We start from the raw sequence: 22,149 nt of genomic DNA, 5'->3' as shown, positions 1-22,149 counted from the left end.
CTCAACAGGCAACACACTCATCACATCAAATCTCGCTTGGTTTTCCTAGTCGTTCTCACTTTGTGGTATTTTTCTATGTTGTATTTAAATATTAATATATATGACAACTTCATTATATTTTCATTTTTGTTACACTTAAATATTAAAACCACAATGTAATTGTCTATTCATTGAGCAAAATTTAACGAACTGGTATAGAGGCCAGGAACTATTCTAGAGACATTTGGGATACAGCGTGAAGAAAGCCAAGATCATCGTCTAGTAGAGCTGATGCTCTGGCAAGGAGAGAGACAATAAATACGATAAATAGGCTTTGTCATACTTAGAAGACAATAAGTGCTATCAGAAGACTAAGAAAAGGAGGTCAAGAAACTATTTGGGGACCAAATCATAAAGGGCTCGGTAGGCCGTTGGAGGGCCTTGGTTTTTGTCGGTGAAACGAAGAGGAGAAGGATTACCTAGAGCAGACACAGGACCTGCACGAGGTTTCAGGGATTCACTCTGGTCTTTGGAGAAGAGATTGAATTAAATGTTACTTCCCAGAGGAGGTCTTTCCTAACCACCTGAGTTTGGATATGGGTACATTCTCCATCATTCTTCCCTTTATTGCTTTGTCTCCTTTGTAGGATAGAGGTGACAACATTTTTACTTACTTGACTGCTAGTGCTGCCAGTCCGCCACCCTGGAGTGAATGCTCCTTGGGGCAGAGGTCATGTCCATCTTGTCTGATGCATAGTCAGTGAGTATTCAGTATACATTTGATGAAGAACACGTGAATTAACATCTAACACCTATAACGAGATCATCTTCCCAGGAATAAGTACTAAATGTGGGGCAAATTTCTTTGCCTTTTTTACACCTTAAAATCTTTTGTTGGATAATCTCTATAAGCATTCATAAATGGCATGGATTGATGTTGCTTTCTTGTATTATTGCTAATAAGCAACATATATTGTTTAATGTCTTCCTCAAACTCATTTCACCTTCCATCTGCCTTTCTTTAGGTATTCCCCAGCCCCACCAGGTGACATTTCTCTTGACATGGTCTTTTTCTAAAGTCAGGTAGATGAGTAATTCCTTTCCATCAGTCTAGCATTATTATAATTGGTTTTTCAGGCTTTCCATTATTTTGGTTTGTTGCAGGTTTCTATTCTATTAAAGGTAATAGGTTTTCCCCTGCCTTTTTGGTGCTTGAAATAGATGTTGGAAGGCAATTTCCCGTGAGTAGCTCATATTTCTGCAGGGTGAATTCTCTAAAAGTATTTGCATCTAAGTGAAGAATATTTGTATAAGGAGACATTCCAAGACAGTGAAGCTGGAGACATCGCTTTCCCTGGAGACACCCCAGGGAAGTAAAGGTAAAGCCCTCTTCTCCCTCCCCAGAGACATTTGCACGTATTCTAGGAGTAACAGGTAATTTCTCTGTCGGAGAGGACGGGAAGATGTACCAGCAACTCCATTAAACCCGATGTTACAGAACAGATGGGGGGGCAATATGTGGCCCACCCAGGGACCCCCAAAACTGTTACAGAACAGGCACACACACAGGGCCAAGGGGGTTATGATACACTATTACCAAAAGGACCCCCCACTAGGTTCAATCGTCTGCTGCCTTAGGAAAGATGTCTCTCAATGCCAGAGATTTGTGAAAAGGAAAGGAAATGTTTATTTAAAGCTATACAGACTTAAAGTAGTGACCTAATGTCTTCATTAAAATATCAAAGTTCTTTAGGGTACCCGCAGACGCACACAGTCCTTCCTTTCCCTGCCCTAATTTGGGGTACCGTAATTCCGGAAAAGTAGAAGTCCGTGACTCAGGTTGCCAGCACCATCAGCTGTGTCGCCGTCCGGGCAGGATCTCTAATTCACCCAAAGCCATGTGGCACCTTCTCATGACCTATTGCCAAGAGTCCTTTCTCCCTTGTTCCAGGCAAAGTCTCTCCTGCTTCCCAGGCCACATGGCCAAAGAGAGCACCTCAAAGCTGCATGGTCCTCTTCTACCAAAGCTGCGGGGGTCCCCACTCTGGCTAAAGCTGCGTGGTCCTCTTCTCTCCACCAAAGCTGCGGGGAGGCGGGAGGTCACCACTCTGCCAAGTCCAAGTGGCATTTCTCTGCTAAAGCTGCATGGTGATTCCCCCTCACATGGCTGCGGGAGTCCCCACCACCGGCCAAAGGCACATGGTCTTCCTCCCCACCAAAGCTGTGGGGCTCCTCACTCTGGCAGAGCTGCGTGGTTTTCTTCCTGCAAAGCCGCATGGTTCTCCCTCGCAAGGTTGCCGGGGGTCCCCACTCTGCAGGAAGCATGTGGCTCTCCCTCCCTTCAATGGCTGCCACATCTCCGTTTAAATCCCCGAGCCAGTCTTCCTCTGCAGCCCCGTTTCCGACTCCTACAATCGGTTACACCTGCCTGCATTCCCATATCCTTCCAGCTTTACTGGGCTGCCATCGTGAGTCTGGGCAGGTGTGGCCCCAGGGCACGGAGCCAATCTTCTCCACGCTCTCACGCAGGCGCCGTAACCTGGGGGACGTGCCCCCAGATACATCTTGGCAGGGGGAGTCCCTTTCCATCCCCCAGGCTCAAAGCATGGCCACGGCTATTTCACATATCTATGCAGCCAGTTAAAGATTATAGATATGTGAAACGGCTATGCCATGGATTAGCTGCAAAACCTGTCACTATACAAAACAGCTCTGCATGTTCCTGTTCCATGTGTCCCTTCCCCCAACTCAAACCTGTGGCGGGAAGGGGTAAGTACATACTATATATCTTTCTAATTTTTTCTAGACACCTTGAGTTCTGGACCCCATTCCAAATCCCCTTTGGGGACCCTGCTCTTGGCTGCACCCTGTTACACCGAGGCAGGGATGTCCAAACTTTTGGCATCTCTGGGCCACACTGGAAAAGAGTTGTCTTGGGCCATACATTAAATACATGGTGACATGTAATCACAAAATTCATAGTGTTTTAAGTACACTTACTATTTTGTGTTGGGCACGTGCAGCCCACAGGAAGTGGACACCCCTGCTTGAGCCTCCTACTGCATGCAGAGGTGACATCTGCTCCACACTGTGACGCTGTGGGATTTGGGGCATGGGGACTTGATCGACAGACAGTGTTGCTCTGGCTGGGTAATGAATTGTGGCCATTAGTAATAAGTCCTGTCTTTGACCTAGAGGCCTTGGTCTGTCACTGTATGTTACATGAAATCCCCTTTACTCTGCAAATCTGCATATTGAGGGTAAGGTGGGGACCATTATTCAGCCTCTCGAGCGTATCCCCTGGTCCCCAAAGACATATCCCACAGGAGAAATACATTCATCTGCCCATCCCAAGGTGCCCCCAAAGTCTCAGCCCATTATGGCATTAACTCAAGTCCACAATCTCAGAATGTGTCTCATCTGCTGGAAAGTCTCAAATCTCAGGCATGGGTGCAGTCCTGGGTATAACTCATCCATGAAAAAAATCCTCTATTTGTGGAGTGATGAAACTAGGAGGCAAGTTCTGTGCTCCAGAAATACAATGGTGGGACCTGTGCAGGAATAACTTACAGTCGTTCCCGACTGTAAGAAAGGCAGAATGTGAACGGCAAAAAGGAATCATCAGCGAATCACTTTGAAGTCCACCTGGCAAACCCTGATACATTTCAAAGCATGGTTATAACCTTTAAAAACAAAACAGATTCACACAAAATGTTACAGAACCCTCCAGACCTACCTGCAGCCGCCTCCCATGTGTATCAAACGCCTGCCAGATAGAGTTCACAGCTCTGGTCACTGCACAGACCGAGGGCTTGGCCCCCCACGTGGGATTCTGTTACTCCCGGCGTCCTGGCTCTCTAAACCGATGGCCTCCATGATTGTGTGTCAGTCAGTCAGTCAGGAGATGGCGACCCCAGTGAGTTACTTACCTTGCCTGGTATCTTCATTGGTTAAATGGGTGCGATAAAGCTATATCAGAGGATGAGGATGTAGTGAAAAGTAGATGAAAACTTTGCAGAGCTCTGGGCACATAGAACAGCTCAATAAACATTCTTTTTCTTTTTAAAGATTTAATATATTTATCTTTAGAGGGGAAGGGAAGGAGAGAGGGAGAGAAATATCAATGCATGGTTGCCTCTCATGTGTCCCCTGCCGGGAACTGGCCTGCAACCCAGGCATGTGCCCTGACTGGGAATCGAACCACGAACCTCTGGGTCCCAGGCCCTTGCTCAATCAATCCACTGAGCTACACCAGCCAGGCCTCAATAAATATTCTTTTTTGTAGTTACTATTCTCTGAAAACAAACAAAACCCACTTGGACGGTGGGAAAGAGATGGCCTGTCATAGTGGTCATAGTTTGGGGCCCGAAACATCTTCCTTGGAGGGAGTGAGCTCTCTTCTCCTGTGTTCCCACCTCCCTTCTTCTTTGGGGCTCCCGCCATCCTGGCTCAGGCCAGCTCAGTGGAAGAGCAGCTGTCCTGTCCCCGCTGATGTCCCAGCTCAGTCCTGGAAAGGAAAAGGAAAGTGTGTAGGGAAGGAAGCGGAGCAAGGGTGTTGTTTTGTTGACAAGCAGCCCGTGATTAGTAAATTAAGATTATGCCCATTATGACCACAATGAGGAGGCGCTAGCCACCCACAGGCCTTCAGCATCCAGTGTAATTAAGTACATGAATCGTTGGAAGTGCGATCTCTCCTCCCACACAAAGGAAGGATTTATTACTTACACATTCCTGCGGGGTTAGGGTGGGGGTGAAGCTCAGGGTGCAACTCAGAGGAAAGCAGAACCTCTTGTCCAACAGCAGGTTTCAGAGAGCGGGGTCATAAGCACCTATTCCCGGTGTGTGGGGTGGAGATCACCAACTTTTCAAGGGCTTAACTTTTGGTGGTTATTTTAAGTATTTTATTTATTTTGCGGGCGGGGGGAGAAACATGAAGCGCGAGAGAAACATCGAAGTTGCCTCGCACGCCCCCAACTGGCCAGACGTGCGGGATCACACTTCGAAACCTTTCTGGTCCGCAGGGGCGGGTGCTGGGTCTGCTCAACCGCGCCAGCCAGGGCTTTGTGGTTATTTTAAATGGTGTCCCAGGGAAGCAAAGCGGTATCTCAATGGCGGGTGTCCTAAACCCGAGTGCTTATCTAAACGTCCAGATTCTTGGTGTGAACAGGGCGGACAAACTGGAAAATGCCTAGGCAAACCAAGCTGTTTCTCCAGTGCCCAGGTCAGCGCGGGTGTTGGTGGGGTGGGGTGGGGTTGGGCGGAGTGGGGCGGGGCGTCTTCGTGCAAAAGAAGAAGCGAGTCCAGGAGGCTCTTCAGAGCACCCACGTGGCTGTCCAGGGGTGCGCACTGCCCTGCTCGCTGCTCCCCGTGATGCTGCTGCTTCTGCTGCTGGCGGCCAGCTCCGCGGGCTCTGGGGCCGCTGCGAGTTCGCGGTGGAGCGGGGAGGGTACCACCCAGCACCTGCAAAGCATCTTCCTGGGCCGCTGCGCCGAGTATCTCGCGCTGCTGAATCCCCAGCTGCGGTGAGCTCTGCAGGCAGGCGTGGGGGCGCAGAAGAGGAGAGGACTGAGAGCGGGGACGGGAAATAAGTGCGGCGGGGGCGACACGGGAGGGAAAAGTTGGGCACTCCGGAGGCGAGAAGGTGGTGGGGAGGTAGCAATGGGGTCTAAAGGTCGGGGGCGTGAGGGAATTAAGGGGTTCTGACTAGAGGGGTGCGCGGTGGGGGCCGGGTGGGGGTTCTGAGGTCAAGGGAGCCAAGCTCAAGAGTCAAGAGGTGACGGGGTCAGGGTGTAGGGTCTGAAGGTGAGGGGTGTGTTTGTGTGTTTATATTGATGAAGCAGGGTGGGGGGGTGTGGTGGGGGGTTCGATCGGTCTAGGGGTGAGGATTAGGGAGAATGTGGCGTTTGGGTGGCAGACCCAGAGCCAGCAGGTCCAGGAAGTCCCCGAGTCCAGGCACTTCAGGGATTGCGACTTCGAATCTAAAATCCAGAGGACTTTTTAAAGGTGGGGTCTCTTTTGCCAGCTCTGTGCTTCTTACTTTTTTGTTCCTTCTTTAGGACCTATTTTTTTTATTGTTTTCATAACGCCCCTTTCTTGTGCTGGTTGTTTTTAAAGCGACACATTTCAGGCCAAAAAAAAAAGTCAGAAATACTATAAGGAACCCCCATGTTGCTCCCCCCCACAACAGGAGGAGCAAGGTTGCGAATGCCCTTGGGAATGTTTCTGGAAAGCTGGAATGGACAAGGCTCTGCAGCAGACTTCCTCAGTACCCGGTGCTCACTCCTGACTTTACAAGGTCCTGCCCTTGGGCCCGACCTCGCCTGGCCCCAGCCGCACAAGGGGCCTCATTGTCTAAACGAAGAAGTTGGGCGCCTGCCCAGCTTTATCAGAATTGTCACCCTCTAGCTTGGTGCCTTTTCTGTGAGCCTGGGGCGGGACGGTATTCCTTAGCTCTGAAAGTGTGTGTGGTACATCCTGAGAGACACTTCCACCGTCAGGTTTCCCAATCCATCCTCTAAATTATCTATTTTCTTCTGCTGAAGTGGGGTTAAGGCATGAGCCGTGACGATGTCCCGCCTATTTCGTATGCTTAGCTGGGCAGAGTTGACGCAGGGCAAAAGGACTAGGACAGTTCTCGCGTACTTTGTGAGGGCGCATCGCGACTCGGTGTTCTTCTCTGATGAGCTTGCGCTCTTGCACAGGGACAAGAACTGCACGGCCATCTGGGAAGCCTTCCACCAGGTGCTGCTGGAGAAGGAGCCCTGTTCCGTGTTTCCCTCCGACTATGACCGCTTCATAAACCTCTCCAGGCACCCCATTCCCAGAGACAAGGTGAGGCCCCGTCAAACGTGGCCCTCCGTCTGTACAGACGTGAGCGAGCGGTCTCCTGAGACCCAACAGTGTCACCGAAATGTTGGGCCACAAATTCCCAAATCATTTGCACCTGTGGAGCTCGGGGGTGGGAAGGTGGCTTCACCTTCACCAGCGATCCTGCGTCTCCTGTGTGTCTGGGCAGAAGGAAGTTTCCTAAGTCAACAAGTCAGGGCAAGGCACAGCATTAGGACACGGTGGTACTTTCCCGCTGAACCTCCACCCGGGGCCAATGGTGAGCCATCTCTGTCCCAAATGAGCCCACAGGCCTGAACCTTGACTAGCTCAGCAAGCACTCACTATCAAGTAGCCTCCTGGACAACCAGTTTCTCCCTTTAATGGGCCTTCGGGTTATATCTATTCAGTTCCAGTTTAAGAAAACCACATTTCTGCATCCTGTCTCCACTCCCAGGCCTAATACAATGGAAGTAAATGAGAAAGTCTGCGTGCAATGCTTTCTTAGAACAGTGCCTTCAGTTTAAAGAATGTTAGAGGTCATTGTTATGTCTCTGATACAATAATTCTTAACATTGATGTTTACAAATGAAAAAAGTCTTAACACTGATTCTTTTTTCCCTTTGTAAAAGCAGGTAAAGGGAACCAGGAGGTTCAGAGATGTAACAGACTGAAAACTTGGTTTTTAAGTATCTTTTGAACCTTGCCGCTTCCCTGACAGTGAAAAGGGAGCCATAAATTTTGTTCCCCTTTCACATAGATTTTGGTTCTAGTAAATGAGCTCAGTAAATACTTACCGAGCTACTTCCACATGCTGGGCATTGTGCTGAGGGCTGCAGATGTGGAACAGCACGGCCAGGGGGCTTGGCTGCCAGTCTGGACGGGGGGCCTATTGGACTACTGAGTATGCGATGAGAGAATGAGCGAGCAGGGTATTGCTAATGGTGTTATTCTTATGTGAAAACGGTATAACTATTATTTTTAGCTTTTACATTCTACTTTTCAATTACAGTTGGCATAATATTATTTTATATTAGTTTCAGATGCACAGCCTGGTGGTTAGACAATCACATACTTTACCAAGTGATCCCTCAATATTTCAAGTACCCACCTGGCACCCGACATAATAAGTGTAGTACTATTGACTGTGTTTCCTGGGCTGTACTTTACATCCCTGCGATGTTTCTGTAACTACCAGTCTGTACTTCCTAACTCCTTCACCCTTCTTGCCCAGCTCCCCAGCCCCCCTCGCATCTGTCTGCCATCAGTTATCAGTGTGTTCTCTGTTTCTGTGAGTCTGTTTCTGTTTTGTGGGATCACGTATGTTATTCTTTAGATTTCACACCTTGGTAAAATCATATGGTATTTATCATTCTCTGTCTGCCTTATTTCCCTTAGCATGACACTCTCTAGGTCCATCTAGGTTGTATCAAATGGTAAGATTTCATTTTTTAAGTGGCTGAGTAGTATTCCATTGTTATGTATCACTTCTTCTTTATCCACTCATCCCTTGATGGACACTTGGGCTGCTTCCGAATCTTGGCTGTTGTAAATAACACTTCAGTGAACTTAGGGATGTACATATCTTTTTGAATTCGTGTTTTGGGTTCCTTTGGAGGTGTATCCAAAGTTGAATTGCTGGGTAAAAATACTATAACTTTATAGAGGGGATATTGCCGAACGACCTTCAAGAATTCAGGTTATGTACCCACTGGTAGCCCAAACATCAAGACACTGGTGCTTGGAGACGGAGAAGGGCGTATTCAATTTGGCTGAGTGCCGGGGAAGGCAAGATGTCTCAAATCCATCTGTCCCCCAAGGCACAGTTTGGAGCTTTTATGCAGCCAGGGAGTAGGGGAGGGGCAGTTCCAGAGACCTGAGAGATAACATTCTGTGCAGCCAGACTTCTGGGCGGCAACAACTGGTAACAGCTACTTTGGGGACATTCTTTCCTTGTGCAAGACACGCTCATAAATTCTCCTCACCTTCCTGAAGTTCTCCCCTCCTGCTTGACCAGGAGGCAGCGCCCGGACAGGCGAGCTGCATTCGTGAGAACAGAAGAGCCACCAACATGTGAACAAAGGCCTAACCAATTACTTCTAGCTACCGAAAACACCAGGGCACCGAACGTACAGGGGTTGGCCACAGGAGCCATAACGTATAACATCAAAGTGCACTGAATTGTGAGGCACCTTACACTCTGGGAAGTGCTTTTTTTTACGACTGCCTATCATCCTAGACACAGCGGTGGAAGGAGAGGGAGGGCTCATGCTCCCCATTTTCCAGGCGCGGAAACCGAGGCACGAGATTACATGCTCTGGTCAAAATCACATGTCTAGTGTATCACAAACCCAGGTCCCTTGATCTTTTAAATCCGGGATCTTTTAAATTCATCCACACATGCAGACAGCCACACACTGCATTGTACTACTGGGAAAACTTCACTAACATCCGTGCCATGCTCTCAGACTCGAGGAGAAAGAGGTCCTGGTGCCTTTTGAGCTGGTGACCTGAGACAGAGAAAAAAAAAGTGTGTTTGTCGTGAGGCGTGTCAGAATCGAATGGAAGTGGGTTGCCTGACTGGGCTTGATTATATCGTGCCCGAAAGAAATTTGCTTTGGTTTTGTTTTATAGTTCCATGTTGTTTTTGTTTTCCCCTAGTCCCTGTTCTGGGAAAACAACCAGTTCCTCGTTACCAGCTACGCGGAGAACACCCGTCGCTTCACGCCTGTGAGCCACGTTCTGTACGGCAGGGTCGGAGATCTGCTGAGCTGGTGTCGACAGGAAAACGCCTCCGGTAAGGCTCCTTTTCCTCCCATGGCTCACAAAACGAGCACGAGTTCTTGTTTCCTATACATTGGTCGCTCGTGCTAAATGTGTCCGTATGCATTTACCCCATTGGGTCACCGCCCCAGCCCACGTTCTGGAGTAGGTGGTAATAACAACCATCAATAATAACAACAGAGGGAAGCTGGAAAGTGAGCTTCCGGTCCTCTGTGTCCGGTACCATGCAGGAGACCTCTCTGGAACTCATAGATCTCTGAGAAATTGGGACATCGGCCCGCAGAGATGATAGCCTGAACTAGTTTGAATTCCAGAGTGCCCAATGCAAAGAAGTAATCCCCGCTCTCTCAGGTAACGTGAAGGAACGATGTTCTCTCGGGTCGTGCAATGGGCCTTGCGTCTCCCTGCAAACATGACAGGCAACCTCACCGCACCGCCCCGAAACACGTCACGTGCCTTCAAGTACACGTTTTCCCTGCCTGGTTCTCCCTGGAACCACCTGTCAATCAGCACGTGCCTTTCTTTAGTAGAGTAAATAGTGAACAAATACCATATATGTCTGCTGAATTTTGTCCTTAAAATTAATGAAGTTTCATACATTTGAACATTTATATTTTAAATGTTATAAAATGTCTATTTTCTGGCTAAGGACTCTCACTTCCTTTTTTTTTTTTTGTATTTATATTTAAAGCCTTTCAAGACCTGGGCTAATTGGAGAAGGCACTTCTTGCAAGTAAAGCAAGATTTTTGTGTTTTTGTTTTTTAAATCCCTTCATTAGCATTCCAGTACATAAATAATCCAGCCAACATGTTGGCGGTTGGCCACGCTCCCGAGTTAGCCAGCTGCTTAATTCTCCGCCTTCCTCACATTTGTGCCGAGCAAGATGACAGATGTCTCCATCCCATGGGTTGGGTGGTCACTCACTAGGCTCCTCGCGGACTGAGTGGGCACAGCTCTGGCTACTGGACCTGAGCAGCTTGTGCAGAACACAGGCTGAATATATCTTGTAGAGCCAGCAAATACTTTAAATTAATTCTTCCTAAAATCTTCGAAGTGACATGTGCTTGTCCGTCTCCCCCCAGGGCTCCATTACCAGTCCTGCCCTACAGCAGAGGATTGCGAAAACAATGCTGTGGACTCTTTCTGGAAAAGGGTCTCCATGCAGGTAATCCTGGGACAGACAGCTGGGTGGCAGAGCACAGGTGGGCCCTGTGACGATGGGACAGAGGGGTTCAGAGTCTGGGCCACCAGGTCACTACTTAACCATGCAGAGCCTCACTTTTCACCTTTGCAACATTCTTTTTCTTTTAACTGTTGGTGTACCCTCTTTATCATATATATATATATATATATATATATATATATATATATATATATATATATGACTTTATTTATTTTTATAGAGAGGGGAAGGGAAAGAGAAAGAAAGGGAGAGAAACATCAGTGTGTGGTTGCCTCTTGCGTACCCCCTACTGAGGACCTGGTCCTCAAGCCAGGCATGTGTCCTGACTGGGGATTGAACTGGCGGTCCTTTGGTTCACAGACCAGCACTTGAGCCACTGAGCCACACCAGCCAGGACTCTTCATCAAATGTTTGTTCATTGGGGTGACACTGGTGAACAAAATTGTACAGGCTTCAGGTGCAGAATTTTACAACACATCATCTGTAGACTGTGGTGTGTTCATCAGCCAAGTGTTTCTGGCTCGTCTTCTGAGCATGTGGTCTGCCCTCCTCCGCCTCCTGAAGTTGCTTACGTGTGACTTACACAGGCCAGTGAGGTGTGTGCAGGAGCGGCTCTGTGACTTGTGGGTGGAGAAGGCCTTGAGGAACTGCTCTGCGATTTGCCACTTTCCCCTTCTCCCTTCCTGATGCTGGTCACTGGTGACTTGGCAGATGTGCAAACTCTGTCACCTTGGTTCCCAGAGCGGGGGCACAGGGAGCAAAACCCAAGGGGCCTGTGAGAAACATGTAGTGTGAGCAAGAACTAAATCTCCGGTGTTTCAAGCCACTGAGATTGGAGGCTGTTGGTGACGACCGCACGACCTGGTCCACTCCAGCCGATGCACTGCTGGGGTCCAATAGTGTTTCGCATGATTTTCTTACGGTGGATCCCCAGGCGTGGAATTGCTTGAGTCTATGAGTCTTTGACACTTCAAGCAGTTTGCTTTCCAAGATATACCAGTTTTCATCCTCTCTAGCTGTATGAAATACCAGATTTATCACACCCTTGCTTATATTGACAATTGGCAATTCAAAAACATTGGTCACCGGGGGGCTCAGTTGGTTAGAACCTTGTCCTGTGACACACGCACTGGCTCCCAGTGCCCGCGGCACCATGGGTGGGACATGAGACAAATTCACACGGACTACTGAGTCCTGTGGAAGAAAAGGGACGGCACGGCTACTCCCTCAAGGTAGGAGCGCCTTGGAGCTGCCTGGCAACTCTCTCAAGGGGAGAGCGCCCCAACCCTTGCCTAGGGCTTTTATTGCTTTTTTTTTTTTTTTTTTTTTTGCACAGGAGTTCAGGTACAACTTATTAATCATTGTCAGGCAGTAAACAGTAGATAGCATACAAAGCACTATTAGGGCTTTTTCTAAATCAGGGTCTATCGGCTAAAAGGCTATAAAACTTTGGGAAAACAAACTCATTTTCTTCCTGAGCCTTTATCATTTAACTAAGAGCATTCTTAACAAAGCAGGCTTCACAGGATTTTACATATCCTTTCTCAGGCCTGATCACCTGGGGAGCCCACCATTCCCAGCACAGGGCTGCTCCACCCTCAGTCATTGTTTCAGACTTAAGTCAGGCAGAGGAGGCAAGATAGCCAAGAAACTTAGGAGACTTCTTCAAGACAAACTGAGGACTCAGGCTTCGTCAGAGCTGAGGGGTGAAGATCCATCACCCCCTTTCTCCATAGCCCCCCAAGTCCTTCCCTGGGGCCTCTACATGATCATGCCTGTCTTAGGTGGTTCCCCCCTTGGGGAACCTTACCCGTCATTGGCTAACTGATCAAGCATTGGGGGCCAGTTACGGCAAAAGGAGCAGAAGCGGCGCTCCTGCCAGGGAGATAAGCTTGGTCTCCTTAGTGGCTTATGGTCCGAAGGTCGCTCACTCAGCCTTAGCCATGGAGGGGCTACAGCTCCTAAGACCAGGCAGGGCGGTTCCTAACAGTCCTGGCATGCCAACGTTGCAGGCTGGATGCCTTGTTGGGGTACATACAAGAATCAACCAATGAATGCATGAATTAATGGAACAACAAAGCTCTCTCTCCCTCTCAAAATAAATAAATGAAAACTTGACCAATGTACAGCTGAAAAAAGATAGGTCAGTTTACTCAGAGTACTCATTCTTTTTCTTGCAGTATGCCAAAGACAGTTCTGGTGTGTTCCACGTCATGCTGAATGGTTCGGAGCCCACAGGAGCCTATCCCGAAAAAGGGTGAGAACGCAGCACCAGCACCTACAGCAGAGATGCCACGATGTTCATCTAGTTGTTTTGAGTGCAGGCGTCAGAGAATGGTCCTAATTCCCAGTCTGATGCTTTGCTCAGGTAGAGCAAAGCAGTCAAAAGGGTTGAAGATTAGAGATAGGTTTATACATCATTAACAGAGGATGAAAGAGGGACTAAAATAAGGAATCTAAAAACAAAAGCTGAAAAACAGCCCCCAAAAGCTTGAAAACAGAAATAATGTGTAAATCAACTACCCATGAAATGGGGACAGTAACATATTGCTTTAGTTCTTTCAGGAATGTCTTTCCTGTTTTTCAGGTTTTTTGCAGATTTTGAAATTCCCTACTTCCAGAAGGAGAAAATCACACGCATCGAGATCTGGGTCATGCATGAAATTGGGGGACCCAACCTGTGAGTTTTGGTGCTCTTAGTGAGGGTAATGGTGCAAACACGCTTTTCTCGGATGTGGTATGATCAAGCCTGTTTCACATTTTCATGTTTGTGGGAACAATAGTCTTCTCTATCTCTAATGTGGGCAGAGAAAAGCAAAGGCTTGACTCTCTGGAAATGCCACTAGCCAGTCCCGAGCCCAGAGGGAAAACCTTCTTTACCCAGATACTCCGCACAGGCGGAGGAAGTCACGTTCCTTTCTGAGCAGCCTGGGCAACCTTGACAGGAGAGTTCCTCATGCGTTTGTGTGGGTCAAAGCCCAGTTTCTCTTTGTGGCCATTCGAAGCTCCAAAAACTCTTACCAGGAAGGAGTTCTGTGAATTAACCCAAAGACTGTGTAACAATCGTTCCACCATTGGGGCTCAGATAACTGGCCAAGGAAACTTTTAGAATCCGTATTTTCTGGGAAACCACTTGAGTTTATATAAATGCAAACTTAAACTCATCCTTTTCATCCTAAAAGGCAAAACTGCAGATGAAAAACTTAAAATGCAATTGGTTCAAAGACAAGCGAATGAGGCCAAACCCAGTTAAAGCTGTGCAGTGTGGGGTTGCCACGGAGGCGTGCTGGGGCCTTGGTCCCGAACATTGACCTCAGGTGGAGAAGAGCATGCCAACCCCAGTGAGTGGACATGTTACTGAAAGTGTATGCCAGAGAGGCTCAGCCAATTCCCCACCTCAGGCCCCAGAGCCCTCTAAGACTCATCACGTAATGAGGGGTTTTTATCCCCTTGCATTTCTCTTTATGGAAGACAAATTATGCTTGTTGTTGCATGAAAAACAGTATGCATTGTTTTTCTTATTTCTGTGAGAAGTTGCTCTTCGTCTAAACGTTATGCTTGTTGTTGGGTTAGTGTATCTAGAGCAAGCCTGTCCACTGAACCTACCTTTAAGGACACAAGGAACCTGCAGTGGAATGTCGTCCAGACCATCGCTGCCTCTGCAGGAGAGGTGATGATAACTGGAACACCTGCTTGTACAGTTGTGTGGAAAGGGGCGTTGCAGGCCATGTGCTAAGAGACCGGGGGTCCTGAACTGCTGAGATTTTCAGGAAAAAAAAAAAAAACAAACCTTGGACAAAGAGCTCAAAACAACATGATCATACCTGATTGTGTTTGTGCCTTTATTAAAATAAATAGTATAATAACCCCTCAGCAGAGCCCTGTGTCTAGGTGTTCTGAAACCTCCGGGTCGCTGCTTACTGAGAAATTCTCAGTAGTGAGCTTGGCCCAGAGAAGGACTTCACGTCATCCAATTTTGGCAAGGTTCTGAAACAGGACGTCACTCAACACCTTGCCCTCTTCACTCATGCAGTGCCCGGGATTCCGCTTCTTCTGCGAGAGCTTTCTTCAGTCACTCATGTCCTCCCTGTCCACTCCCTGTCCATTCACTTTACGGTGGGCAAGTTGTTTGCCTTCCCCTATGCCAAGTAAGCCGAGGCAGGACCTGCCTGTGATGTGAATACCATGTCCGTTGACCACAGCTGTTTGTCTTTATACCTCCCTCTGCTTAATTATGATGCGGGGCGGGGCGAGAACCCCTGTGGATGAGAACTCGGGCACGCGGACGTCTCCCACTCCGTGGCGGTGGTCAGCATGAGGTTCTGCTGGGTACTGCTCCTCAAGAGCCTTAAGGCGCGTTCAGAAGCTTGGTGCCAGAAAACCTATCTTCAGGAATTTATGCTGAGGCAGCAAATAAGTAAGGATCTGTGTGAGAAGAAATGAAGCATCGTCAAGGTGTTTGCGATGCGAATGCCAGTGGAATCTAGGAATGAACCTTGATCTTTAACAGGAGAGGGCTGGTCTTACGAAGTACGTTCTCGCCATGGAAGGGAGAGCACACCAGGATCAAGAATCAGGGCAGGTGTATAGGCAGGTTCACAGTCATGGGCAAACGCGGAAAGCAAGACGCATGGGACAGCAGAACCCCACTGTTATATGTAACAGTCTCACGGGAATATATTTTAGAAGTCTAGAAAGAGATACATCGAACTGTTAGCAGCAGTTATCTCTAATAATGTGAGATTTGGGGGTTTTCCCCTTTTGTTTATTTGTGTTTTCTACTATTTTTGATTCATACGTTTTTGCTGCCATTTGAAGCTTACTTAATACACCGTAGGCTGAACAAGGTGGCAGACGGCACTGTGCCAGCCAGAGGCACGTCACGGAGGTGTGCTGGTGGGCGGGGCCGTGAAATGCGCTGAGACTTGATCTGCAACTTTGGACTAGGTGTTGGGTGCTCAGACAAGCCCCTTTGGGGTGGCATGGGTTTACTGCCGTGGCACTTTTGGGTCCAGGGTCTCTCCCAGCTACAGTTGTACCTCGGTGGTTGTGGGCTTCAGAACTGGTCAAACCCTGTACTTGTTGCATTTTGACAAGAAAAAATGTTTCAGCACTCGGCGCTTGCTTGGGACTCATTGCACTTGCTAGAATCTGTATGAGTCGCAGTGCCACCACCCACAAGAGAAGATGCTTCGTCTCTTGGCCCTCGTTCAGTACTCATCGGGTTCGGCACTCGTCATGAGTTGGAGAACGAATTAACGACAAGCGCTGAGGTGCCGCTGCCTTTCTCCAGAGAGGACACTGCACCTGGAGCACGTGATCAAAATAAATTTTACACTTCTTCCCTCCGCTTATGTTATTTTACATTTTTACATTTTAGGGAATCCTGTGGAGAAGGCAGTGTGAAGATCCTGGAGGAGAGGCTGAAGGAAATGGGTTTTCCATACAGCTGCACCAATGATCACCTGTAGGTGGTATATTGTAACCAGGTCATATATTCGGGAATTTTGGAGGGGGCTGTTGAAAGGGTTTTGCAGGGATCAGCTCTAAGGACCAAGGGACTGAACCTCCTGGGTTGTCACTGGGTTGGGGACTGAGTGTGCCTTCTGTCCAGAGCCCTTTGCAGATAGCTCGCAGAAGAGACAGACAGAGAGCAGCCCTTAGGTATTGTGCATGTCCAGTTTGCTGTTCCCTTGCTAAGGGCATGGCGAGTAACCTGCAAACAGGAAGCATGGTGCCTGCATCTTCGGGTGGCATGCCGCCACCTGTGGGACCTTTACCTGTGACAGGTGCTAAGGTGGCGTTTGAGATTCTCACAGGTAGGAGCATCTTGACTGTAGACCAGTAGGAAAATAGTACTAGCTAGCATTTAGTGAACACATTATGGGTGGGGAACTTTATATACTTAAAATCAGATAGCATTTGAGAGCATTTCTGATTCTTGGAAATGTAGGTAAGTTTGCCTGCAAGCCTGAGCCGGTTGGAAACCCTGCCCTTGGCTGGGAATTCCTCACCTAAGTGTGCGGGCCTGTCTGGTTCCTCCGAGCCTGGGGCCGAGCACTTCCAGGACTTGTGGTTTTCCCACACGCTTGAGGCTGTGGCACGGTGCCAGTCATATCCGCAGCCTCGTCCAGAGCCCATGCCCTTCCAGCTGGCTCGGCTGCAGGCTGCCTTCTGAAAAGCCTCCGGGGCCGGATAATCCTCCCAGCTCAGCAGAGCCCCCTGGAAAGGTGGGGCTCCCCCAGCTCGTGTCTCCCCGAGAGAATGAGTCCTCAAACCTGTTCTCTTTCTCCACAGCTTGAAGCTGTACATTTTACTCACCTATTGTTATTGCTAATGCTTTCTGCGAGCTCAAAAGTCAGGTGTCACTATCTCCCTCTTTTAAAGACAAATGAAAGCTAATGATTTTTTTTTTAAATACAACCTATGGAAAGAAAAATTCATTCCCCAACCAGATGTTCTCAGTTGAATGAATTTGCAGCCAGTTCAGCACACTCATGGAGCCAGCACCCAGACCAAGGACCAATGAAACCGGCACCCCAGTGCCTCCCATTGGCCTCCTTTCAGTCTCTCCCTGCCCACCTCAGTGACCAGACTGTGAGGTTGTAGGTTGGTTTTGTCTGTTTTTGAGTGTTATATAAATAGCCCCTTTTATGGATGGGCAGAGTAAGGATCGGAGAGGCCAGCTAAGCTTCCCAAGGTCACCACTCAGCAGCAGGCAGACTGAGTTGGGGGCCCAGCCTCGTGCCGCCGTGTGCAGTACTTTTCTCCCTGCCGTGGGACTCCTCCGTCTTAGTGCACCAAATCGTAGCAATTTTTTAAAAAGTTAATTCTTACTTTAAAACAGCTCAAAGATGAGGGAAATGTGTGGCTAAGAATTTCACATTTATGGACACTTTGCTTTGGTCCAGGAATGTCCCCAGGAGGCTGTCTTCCACCCAGGAGGGAGGCCCGGCCACAGCGCACATCTTCTGGCTCCCGGCTGTCCTGGGGCCTCGGCCTGCTCTTGTTTCCTCTGGTGCCCTCCCACCTAAGCGGGCCTTAGGGCTGTTCAGTTCCCCCAGCTCCCAGTTTTCTACTGCCCACGGGTTCCTTCTGTGTTGAGGTGGGGCTTCGTGTTGTTCTTGGGAGCACAGAGGAGGTAACAGAAGGTTTAAGCGATAAAGGTTAACCAGTCAAACTCCAAGCTCCAAGTAAGGGAGAGCTCCTGCCCCACAAAACTCAGGTGGCATTGCCTCTTGCGATTTTTGGTAAGGTCCTGTGTTTTCATACCTTGTCTTGCCTGCCAGCTAGTCTCTGCTTGAACCAGACTTAGAAAAACTCCATGAGGTTTTTTTTTGGGGTGGGGGGGGGCGGAATAGAGTAACTCCTCTCATAAAAAACCATCTGTGTTGTGTAGACTTTACTGAAAAGTAGGCACGTCCCTGGGAGGAGCCCCACAGCGTGTCACAGTGAACAGTGTGTTTCCTGTTCTGAAGTGCTTTCGGGTCATGCTGCCGTGGGAGAGATCTCTTAGCCTGCCTCCCTCCTAATGTCCAGGGTGCCACTGTTACATGTCTCTTCTGTTCCCTGCTGTTCTTCTTCCCCTCCCAGCTGCCCTGGGGACCGCATCTCCCCCCTCCACTGTGCAGAGCGATTTAGCTTTCTTTGCTGTGCCTGGGCATCAGCCATCACCCATGTGCTTCCAAGTCCAACCTTCTGCCCAAAGCACGTCCGTACAGAAGTGCTCCTGCAAGGTTCAAGTGCAATTCCACAACGTGCCACCAGGAGAACATGGGCGAGTCCTGTGGACAGCTTTCTCGACTGAAATGGGAATAATAATAGCACCTGTTCCATGTAGTTGTTAAGGATAGGGCATAATTTATGTCAGATGCATAATTCTTGGTACATAATGAGCATTTAAAAAATGCTGGCTAATATTTAAAAAGAAAAACAGGCCCTGGCAGGTATGGCTCAGGGGACTGAGTGCCAGCCTGCAAACCAAAAGGTCAGAGGTTTGATTCCCAGTCAGGGCACATGCCTGGGTTGTGGGTCAGGTCCCCAGTTGGGGGTAATATGATCTCACACACTGATGTTTCTTTCCCTCTTCGTCTCCCTCCCTTCTCCTCTCTCTAGTAATAAACAAGTCTTTAAAAATAACAGCTGGAATAAAGCTTTAAAAACAAACGAAAAGAAAAACAAAATTGTGCTCTTCGAGGTCAGAGACTTTGTGGCCTCAGGACCTCGCAGGCACACCATAACTGCTTAGTGAATGAAAGCCATGCACACAAGCCCTCAAATATTATTGTTTTCATTCTATAGCCCAGTGAAGCTCTTAAAGTGCGTGGACCACAGCACTCATCCTGACTGTGCCTTAAAGTGTAAGTAGATATATTAATCCAACCTCATGCTTCCAGAGATGAGCAGTCCTTACTCTTTACAGAACACTGATGAATTGCAATATGAGTTTTGCAGAATGCCTGGCTGCTGAGTAGGGCTTGCTTCTGCCCTGCACTTCTCTCAGTGTGGACTGCTGGGCTCGTGCAGAGGTGGCAAACGCTTGCCGAGCCAGCCTCCTGCCCTGAATGCAGGCTGAGCCTGCCCTGGTACGGCAGAGGTGCTACGCGTGGGGTGGTAGGGGGATTAATAAATTTTAAAATGTATTTCTTAATCCTAACCAGTTTTAAAATTACCTTATTTCTTAAAAGGTGATATATGTGCATAGGTTAAAATTTGTAGCTATAAAATGGTTGAGAAGAGAACATCTTTTTCCCTGTATTTCTAGTCACCCAATTCCCTACCCAGAGTCAACCACTACTTGTTTTTTTAAAAAAAATTTCTTTCGATGACAGGTTACATTCAATATTATTTCTCCCCTATTGCTAGGTCCTTGGGTATCCTTCTAGAATAGTCTGTGCCTTTAACAACACATACATGCACACACATTTCTGTTACATGGTACTGCGCATATAAATAACAGTGCACACGGGATGCTGGGACTGGGCCGACCACACGACAGCGCGCTTCGGCACTGCCTCCTGTCTGCAGGTGGAGCTGCCTCCCTTCCGGGTGGCGTCTGTCAGGCTCCTGGTCACGATTCGCTTCAGTGGTCACCCACGGGCGGACATTTAGATTGTTTCCGGTACCCCCTGTCATCGACAATGGACTTCTTGTCCCTCAACTCCACTTTCTCAAAGTGATTTCTTTGACCATCTTCGGCCCATCTCTTGCCGTATGTCCTCAAGGCTCAACAGACACGTTACCAGACACAGATGTAAGTGTGTTTGGTTTTGGCTTGGTCTTATATTTTCACACAGCTAATTGCCTTTGTTTTTGTACGAAAAGCCACGGTGCTAAGCATGCTGTCCCGCCGCGGGCGTGTTGCACCGCACAATGTAAGGGCGTCCTTCGGGCTCTGCTGCTGCTGTCTGATTCAGTCTTCAGGGTCCGCGGGGCCATTCATCACTGTCCAGTCACAGGCTGACTTAGTGTTAGGTGGCAGCTGTCACGGTTTTGTTGTCATAAACAGCACTGAGAGGAATCCTTGGCTCTCCACCGTGAGCTCTCGTGCACAAATTTCAGTGGGATAGAGCACCGGCCGTGACCTTGCTGGGTCAGGGGACGTGTGTAGTGTAAGTGTTGATGTTTCTAAAAGTCTCACCCATGTGTGCTCCCACCAGAGTCTAAGGTGGGTGCGCCTTTCTCCCTCCTTTGCCACCACTGAGTGTGGTGTGGGCCCTGACAGCTGTTTGTTTTGTTTTCTTTTCTGTAGCTAATGTGCCTGACTTAGAGCTTTGATGGCTGAGTTGCCCACTTCAAAGAGGCGTCTGCATCCAGGAGGAGAAACTCCACAGCATCTCTAGCCACTGACTAAAGAGCCATCACCCAACCCCGTTTTGAGTCTCCTGTGTACCCAAAAAGAGGGATCCCCCAAAAGCCTAACCCCCCACCCATCATGACCCCAGTTAAGGCAGAACCCCCGACATGTGTTCTCTACTCACAACCCACGACCTTGCTGTGTGGCCCCAGGTGTGCTGGGTAATTTTCAGGTCTAGAAAGCAATAAACATTTTTTTAAAAGTTTTCTGCTGGTTATTGCTAGAAGGGCATCTTGCAACTACAAGAAGAACGACCAGGGCTGGTCCAGCCACAACACGTATTGAGAGGCTGAGACCAGCACAAACATGGGTGTTACCTATGTCTGGACCTGCACCTATACCTGTACCCACACCTGATTTTAGGGAGACTTATGGGTAAAACGTAGTGCTTTATTGTTTTCATCTGGATCAGCAGGAAGTTTTCTCTTCCATTTCTGTCGGCTAAAGCCATACTATCCTCGCAGACCCCACCCCAAAGGTCCCTTCTCTGGGAGGCTTTCCCGATTCTGCGGGTGGATGGAAAACTCCCTTCTCCATGCCCCAAGGACTTCGTACACAACCGGGGAGCAGCGTTCCCCTCTCTAGCTTCATCACACTTCATGCCAGACCATCGTCTGCCTCTCTTGACATGGAAATTGCATCAACTTCCTCTGTTTATCTTATAACAGTTGCACATAGTAGGTGCTCCATGAATGTCTGTAGGATCCATTCATCTATTAACCACAGAAAGAAGACGAATCAGGGCTCGACACCAACTGTGTGTTAGGCATTGTGTGGTGTGCATTACATTGTTTCTTTCGTCCTTATCAGTCGCTGGTCCCTTAGACAGACAGATAGATGGAGACTGCGCATCAGCCTCGTATAGCTCTTCCCTTCATTTAGTAACAAAACTTTTGAATTTTAGTTGCACTCATGGCTGCCAAGAATGACAAGTGCGCTTCCTAGCCTCCCTTTTCACTGTGGCCACGTGGCACGTGCAACTTCTGGCTTAAGCACATAAAAGGAATGTGTGTTCCCGGAAAGGGGAACCCCTTCCCTCCTGGCAGCTGTGTGGACCCAGAAGACATGACGCCGAGCCATCCCCAAAGGGACATGGCTGGATGCTCCATGGATGGGGCTGGAGTCGCGTGGCCCATTGCTGAGAAAGAAGTGAACGTCTGTCTTGTCTAGCCACGGGACTTTGGGGTCATTTCCTCAGCAACCAAACCTGTATCTGAACCAATGTGGGTAGGTTTTGTTATGCTTATTTCAGGAGTGGAGAAACTCTGGCTCGGAGAACCTAATGAAGAACTTGCTCAAAAAAAAAAACAACAACAAAAAACAAAAACTTCCTCAAGACCAGCCAGCAGTGAGTGGGCCTGAAGCGGGTCTGTGAGGCTCCAGAATTCACCCTGGTGGCTGACCATGGTGCTCTTTGGGCGGTTGGGAGGACAGACCCACCATCACCTGCATGTGTCCTTGGAGCTAACACTCCCGGGGTGGCTGGTGAATTGAAGGCCTCTCCCACACCCTGCTGTGCCC

The 22,149-nt window shown here is 48.6% G+C and overlaps 1 protein-coding gene and 1 long non-coding RNA gene across 2 annotated transcripts; one reads left to right on the top strand and one right to left on the bottom strand.

Annotated features, from left to right (window-relative positions):
• Positions 1-2,986: 2,986 nt before the first annotated feature.
• LOC118986613 (uncharacterized) lies at positions 2,987-4,504 on the bottom strand. Its single transcript, XR_005066418.1, has 2 exons — positions 4,296-4,504; positions 2,987-3,948 (listed from the first exon to the last, which is right to left on the bottom strand). It is a non-coding gene; the product is annotated as an uncharacterized LOC118986613 (long non-coding RNA).
• A 659-nt stretch (positions 4,505-5,163) lies between these two features.
• On the top strand, positions 5,164-20,835 carry BST1 (bone marrow stromal cell antigen 1). Its single transcript, XM_037049903.1, has 9 exons — positions 5,164-5,501; positions 6,681-6,810; positions 9,466-9,601; positions 10,672-10,754; positions 12,953-13,029; positions 13,360-13,452; positions 16,153-16,239; positions 19,074-19,132; positions 20,524-20,835. Exons 1-9 carry the CDS (start codon positions 5,164-5,166, stop codon positions 20,547-20,549), a joined length of 1,029 nt encoding a protein of 342 aa, XP_036905798.1. The 3' UTR covers positions 20,550-20,835.
• The last annotated feature ends 1,314 nt before the right edge of the window (positions 20,836-22,149 follow it).

The sequence above is a fragment of the Sturnira hondurensis genome, unplaced genomic scaffold (genome assembly GCF_014824575.4).
Source record: "Sturnira hondurensis isolate 20B ecotype Veracruz unplaced genomic scaffold, ASM1482457v3 Scaffold0000780, whole genome shotgun sequence".
Lineage (NCBI taxonomy): Eukaryota > Metazoa > Chordata > Mammalia > Chiroptera > Phyllostomidae > Sturnira > Sturnira hondurensis.
This window is presented reverse-complemented; position numbering and strand designations above follow the sequence as displayed.